Below are 6,820 nucleotides of genomic sequence, written 5' to 3' on the forward strand. Positions count from 1 at the left end.
AGCTTTTCTATCGCTCTTCTTCTTTCTCTTCCTGCCTCTCTGGTTGTCCCCTGCCTCTCTGGTTGTCCCCTGTCTCTCGGTGCCTTGAAAGGACTGCTGAGGCCGAGAAAAGGCACTAAGGACAAAGGCACAGTGCAGACCAGCAAACAGACCCAAGAAGCATGCTTTTTCTAGAAGAAATACATTACTACAGTTATATGGAGACCAACAAGAGAGCAATAATCCAAAAATCAAAACAAACGTGCTTTCTCGAAGGGTGAATGCGACGGGTGTAGCCTATCGAGTATTTGTGTAGTGAGGGAGTCGTAATAGGGTTCAATTCAACTTGAGATAGGATGCCTCTCTGTGTAAAAGGGGTGTCTCGGGAAGATTAGAGACATAAATCTGCCCCTCGCAAAGAACCTGCATCTGCCAAGCCCTACTCTTCAAAATATATGAGAAGGGACACTTTGAAAGTGCTTTTCATAGCAATGCCAGCAACATCACAGAATACAGGATGATTTCCTGTGCATCAGTACGCTGTGGTGTTTTACAGGGAGGAAGGGTGTTCTATAGGGAGGAAGGGTGTTCTATAGGCAGGCTTCCTTAAAGGCAACGTCTGTTGCTGCAGCTTTTCTAAACCCATCTCTTTTCCCTAGATGCAATGTTGTAGTGTAATTGTAGTGTGGTTGTGTGCGGCTCAGTTGGTTTGATTCCCACAGGGGACCAGTATGAAAATGTATCCACTCACTATTGTAAATTGCTCTGGATAAGAGTGTCTGCTCAACTATGTAAAATAATCTCTCAGTTAAACTATACTTATCACAGTACAACCAGAGGTTTCTGCTTGCATCATCCTCTTCTCACCTCCACTCAATGTGTGTATATATGAAGCCTCCACCCGGTTCGCGTGTGGAATTTACAACCCCTCTTGATATACAAAGCTCCACTGATGACATCAGGCAGAGCCATGTATTTGTGCAAACTCTTAGAATTTTGAATATTGTTGTACTTCTTGATATTCAGTTTCATAGTATTATGCAAATGTTCCCCATATAATCCCCCCAAAAGGCTGTCCGATTACAATGACTAATTGTTTCAAATCAGTTCATTTTACTTGCGAATACTGCAAGCTAACTTTATGCCTGCCGTGTCCTGTAACTGTACTGGCCTCAATTCCAATTCTAATCATGTAATAAATACATAATTAACGCTAGTAGCTAGATTGAAAAAATAATTGATATTGACACATTGTAAAGAATGCATATAATAGCAATGTAGTCCAGAAAGTAAACTGAGTAAAAACAGTCGGCACACCACACATGACTTTTAGTCACACATATTTTAGCAGGGAAGAAAATCGAGCCCAGTCAATAAGCAGTACCACCAGCATTGATTCAAGACATGGCGGACGACAAGGTTAGTGCCTTAAACTTTAGCCTATGGAGAGTTAAACATCTTGTGCTTGTATTATCGGTTGTAGCAGTTGCGTTTTAGGTATATTCGGTGTAGTTAAGGTTACGTGTGACCGTTATTTAGCTTGCTAGCTGTATGTTTTTCCTAAGAAACTGTCAAAACTAGCCCAGCTATGCGAGCTAGCTAACGTTTACTAAACATTACATTCATGTAGCAACCTGACCTGCTGGGCCATTGGTCTAAATATATATAGGTAGCAGTTGTACTGGATATGATCGTGAGAATGTAGACTGGAAACACGATGCTCAAATGGCATATTGTTTTAACCGGTAGAATACACGGATAGGACGAGCAGACTGGTGTTTCACCAGATGTATAAATCAGAAGCATCCGGTTGGAATTTGCCAAAGTTTCAATAAATTGTGCGTTGTTTACAAAGATTGGAGGGGCTAATTGAGTTACGGCGCACTTCACAGAGAATGCGTTCTCTAACTGTTATATGCAAATGAGGCTTTTAATCGCGCCAATATAATCTCTCTAGCTCGTGTTTGGCTCTGCCCACCTCCTTGCTTGTTCGGCCTACTATGCCTCATTTGCTACCATTGGAAACGACACAGATGAAATATCTTGGTTTTACATATCTTTGTCTGAGCGGTCAAAGCTGTGCACACTAGTCCAGAGTAATCAATAGTCGATCAAGATGTTAAATTCATTCATGCATTAGTATCGGCGAAGAATGGATTTCGTATACAATATACAATGGGACTCAGTAAGAGGAAGAATTTTGATGGGTTTATTGGATTGTTTTGGGACACACATGTTGGACTAAAGAATCACTTGAGTGTAGATCTACCTTAGATATCAAATCATATTTGTCACTTGCCCCAAATACAACAGTTATTAATTAATACACTATTGACCTTATAGTGAGACGCTTACTTACAAGCCCTTAACCAACAATGCAGTTATTTTTAAATAGCTAAAAATAATAATAAGAAGAAATAGAAGTAACAAACAATTAAGAAGCAACAATAGCGAGGCTATATTCAGGGGGTACCGGTACAAGAGTCAATGTGCGGGGCACCAGTTAGTCGAGGTAATATGTACATGTAGGTAGAGGTATTAAAGTGACTATGTAACTTATAGATAATAACAGAGAGTAGCAGCAGCTAGGCACTCAGGCACAGGAGGTTGGTGGCACCTTAATTGGGGAGGACGGACACATGTTTTCTGTGTCAATAACTTGCCTTGCTTGCAGTCCTAAATTGACTTTTGACTTGTACTACTACCCTTTGAGACAGCTAAAGGATCTGGCAGAGCTCAAGGACCAGCTAGAGGACATTCAGCGCCGCGTGGAGAAGGAAGTACAGGCTGGGATCCCACAGGTGAGCCGTCAGATGTCCGACACACAAACCAGGTTTTCCAAAAATGTGGCGCCATACATTTGACCGGCAGCACTTTAATTTACTGGACGTTTAAGAAATGTACCGGACCCATATGCATTGGATGCTTAACCTGATTATGGCGTCCACAAGCAGTGCTCAGAATGACTGAAATCACATTTAGATGATGGTAGGCCTAATTCATTTTAACAGAACATGCAACTCGAGGATGCAATGTTGTGTGCCCTTCTTACTGAATTCCGATGCGAATTTGAAGATGTTTGAAGAACTGTCCACATTTACTTTTCCTCAGCCAACATGAGGAGTAATGAACAGCAAACTCACTAGCCTATGTCAATCCACTATCCCCTTTAGTACAAAAGTTTACCTATTCTATTGGTCAACTAAGCTTGTCGTTCTGTGCCAGAGAAATAGCCACATGGACTCTGGGACCATTGCGGGACAATGGATCCCAAATTAATACAACCATTAGGCCCTGGCTACATCCAAAAAACATTAAAAAGCAAGGAGACTCATGCAACAGATCAGAACGTTTAGCTTAAGATTTTGAACAACTAGGATTTCTTTACATTATAAGCGCAGCAATGCGCACAAGGCAGTAAGTAGGCTACGCGTGAATGTTTATTCCGTAATGAAATGAGTGGGAAAACACCATTGGCAAAAGTGCACAGCACATGTGAGCGATTTCATACCGAGATGAAAATATCTGTTTGAAATTTAGAAAGAGTGGAGATCTAAAGATGCAAAAACTAGCATGGGTTGCTAATATGACTAGGACTGTGCCTTTGGCTACTGGACAATGAAAGACATTTGAAAACAAATTGAACATGAGAGAATAGGCTACTGATTTCATTGGCATAGGCTACTGATTTCATTGGCATAGGCTACTGATTACATTGGCATAGGCTACTGATTACATTGGCATAGGCTACTGATTTCATTGGCATAGGCTACTGATTTCATTGGCATAGGCTACTGATTTCATTGGCATAGGCTACTGATTACATTGGCATAGGCTACTGATTTCATTGGCATAGGCTACTGATTTCATTGGCATAGGCTACTGATTTCATTGGCATAGTCTACTGATTTCATTGGCATAGGCTACTGATTTCATTGGCATAGTCTACTGATTTCATTGGCATAGTCTTTATAAAATAATTTCCTACTCCACGTTTGGTTGGATTTTATGTAGTAAAACGTTCAGGTATCAAAAAATGAAGTAGTCCTATATGTTTTCAAAATGCATATTGCCTCTAGCTTATTGCAATGCGTTGTGTGATGCCCTGAAGCCTGCCTAGTTGCCTATGCACTTGAATGGCAAATGGGAAGCATGTATTAGCGCTTTTTTAAATCGTGGCCATCAAAACAGTTTTTTTAACAAGCGATTACATTCAGAATTGTTGCCCAATTATTAGGCTTATAAAAGCATGTTTCACTCCACCATTAACGAACAAGCTGTTTGATGAGCTGTAGTAATCCGTTTTAGCGCTACATTGACAGGTATTTCAACCAACGAACAGGCTAAAATGCATTTTCGCAATGGGATTCTTTTTTTTCTCCTGGACAATTGGCCGGAGCTAATTTTATTTCTTTTCGTTTATCTTTTTTGTGGGGGGGGGACCCTGACACACACACAGGACTCAGTATGGTGTCCACCCATGATATGAGTAGGTGAAAACGTGCTTTGGTGATGAAATTTCCCTTTCTTATGTTATATAATATTTTTTGACCAAAACAAATATGATTGTTCATGTTCTGAATCGTTCAGTGGGGTCTTTCTCTAACATATCATTAACATTATATCCCAAAAAGTCGTATTTCGTAACCTAGTGCATACGATAATAAGCACCGAGCTCTGTTGGCATAACTTAATTAACTAGTGGTGCAGGTTTCTCGTAACAACTTTTGAGGATTTTACATTTTGTGGCCCTTGTCTTCAAAGTTGTTTCCACGGGTCACCAAAAAAGCAAAATTAGCATGGCAAGAGCTGAATTAAAAGTAAAACGCTTTGAAAATAAAAAAGTTTGATAGATCCTCAGTTCTCCGTTGACATTTCACAAAGAAACATTTTTTTTTTTTTGGTGAGAAATTTTCGAAAAAGAACAGGAATTTCAAATGAATTTTTAAAGTGTATACTAAAATGTGAAAACACTACATGTCATGTCTCAAAATTGATATCCACCTTACCTCTATGTTGTTTTATGTCCTGCGGATTTGAGAAGAAAGATGATGAGTTCAACGAAAAAGCGAGCCTGTCAGGTAGCCAGTAGCCTTAACTCTTGCACAGAATCCAGCCTAGTTGATGCGATGCAATTTTCCAGATTTCTTTGACCCATTTTTTTCTCTGGCATCCATTGAATTAGACACCCTAATTCCGGCCATCCTACAAAAGTACAAGGGTAAACAATCCAATAGCTTTTGAATGTATTATGATGGGTGACATGAAGTTTGGACCATTGGTTTTTTAAGAGGATTATCTACACAATTAACTTATTACTTTACCAATTGGTCAAAGATACGTTTTTGATTGGGCACCCTAGCCTCGGGCTGTGTTTTCACACAAACATGACCTCTCTTTTCTGTAGTTATTAGGCTATATATCAAGTCTGTTTGTGTGCATGGATGCATAGTGCACAGGTTTTCCATACATCTTGTCAAACTGTCAGATGAGAGCAACTACACACCTGTGTGTTGTGTTTGTTTCTAACATGAGGATTATTGTGTATTTATTTGTTCCAGGGTGGCAGTGTGCTGGCCTCTCCTTTCCTCAAGGGCTTCTTGGCAGGGTATGTTGTGTCTAGGCTGCGATCCTCTGCGGTTTTGGGCGTGGTCCTTGGGACTTGCACAGGCATCTTTGCAGCTCAAAACTTTGGCGTGCCCAACATCGAGGAAACTCTGAAAGACTATTTCAACACTCTTAAAGGACCCAGCAAGTAGCGGCCCTGGTTTTGGGGGGGGGGGGATATGGAGGGGGTATGGATCTCTGAACCCCTGCCCGCCTCAAAAAGATCCATTGGACTACCCCACCTCCAAGCCCTCTATTTTAGATTGCAGAATGTTCTGAACTGAGAAAAAATGATATGATCTGTGTTTGTTAGGAGACATTTTGGGGGAAACGAATTACGCATGAATTACACATTAAGTGTCTTTACAATCATCTCTTGCAATGTGTGCAATAGTCCTGCAGGGACTTTAGTGTATGTTTTTATATTACTGGAAAAATAACACTGTTCCTATTTTATGCAATAGAGATTTTACTTATTGAAGTAGGTGCTTTATAGTGGGAGATCTTATTTGCCTCAGGTCAAGTATGTCATCTTGCTCGCAGATCGACCAGATAACCTTGTTATACCCAAATGATATGTATAACCTGTAGTATCCAGATTTGAAACATGACTAAGATAATATTATGTTCATATATACAAATATGTCCCCAGGTAGATACCAGGTTCTCAACCTATTTTTCGGACTTTTAGGTCACTGTAAGTCTACAGTATTCACACCCCTTGACTTTTTCCACATGTTGTTGTGTTACAGCCTGAATTTAAAATGGATTACATTTGGATTGTTTTGTCACTGGTCTACACACTATCCCCATAATGTCAAAGTGAAATTACGTTTTTAGAAATGTGTACAAATTCATTAAAAATGAAACGCTGAAATGTCTTCAGTCAATAAGTATTCAACCCCTTTGTTATTGAACGCCTAAATACATTCAGGAGTAAAATAATAATAAGTTTAATAGTTTAAAAGTTTAATAATAAGATTTTTGAATGACTACCTCATCTCTGTAGCCCAACACATACAATTATCTGTAAGGTCCCTCAGTCTAGCAGTGATTTCCAAAAACAGATTCAACCACAAAGACCAGGAACGTTTTCCAATGCCTCGCAAAGAAGGGCACCTATTGGCAGATGCGTAAAAAAAAATTAATAAGCAGACACTGAATATCCCTTTGAGCATAGTGAAGTTATTAATTACACGATGGATGGTGTATCAATACACCCAGACACTACAAA

General features: G+C 39.8%; 1 protein-coding gene across 1 annotated transcript; it reads left to right on the forward strand.

Moving 5' to 3' along the window:
* Positions 1 to 1,303: 1,303 nt before the first annotated feature.
* LOC118390784 (SLC35A4 upstream open reading frame protein-like) lies at positions 1,304 to 6,467 on the forward strand. Its single transcript, XM_035781495.2, has 3 exons — positions 1,304 to 1,398; positions 2,697 to 2,780; positions 5,541 to 6,467. Exons 1-3 carry the CDS (start codon positions 1,384 to 1,386, stop codon positions 5,736 to 5,738), a joined length of 297 nt encoding a protein of 98 aa, XP_035637388.1. The 5' UTR covers positions 1,304 to 1,383; the 3' UTR covers positions 5,739 to 6,467.
* The last annotated feature ends 353 nt before the right edge of the window (positions 6,468 to 6,820 follow it).

The sequence above is a fragment of the Oncorhynchus keta genome, chromosome 11 (genome assembly GCF_023373465.1).
Source record: "Oncorhynchus keta strain PuntledgeMale-10-30-2019 chromosome 11, Oket_V2, whole genome shotgun sequence".
In the NCBI taxonomy this organism is placed as follows: domain Eukaryota; kingdom Metazoa; phylum Chordata; class Actinopteri; order Salmoniformes; family Salmonidae; genus Oncorhynchus; species Oncorhynchus keta.

Coding starts and splice junctions, on each gene's coding strand:
- LOC118390784 (XM_035781495.2), top strand. Junction 2,781..5,540: donor TACAGGCTGGGATCCCACAG/GTGAGCCGTCAG, acceptor TATTTGTTCCAG/GGTGGCAGTGTGCTGGCCTC.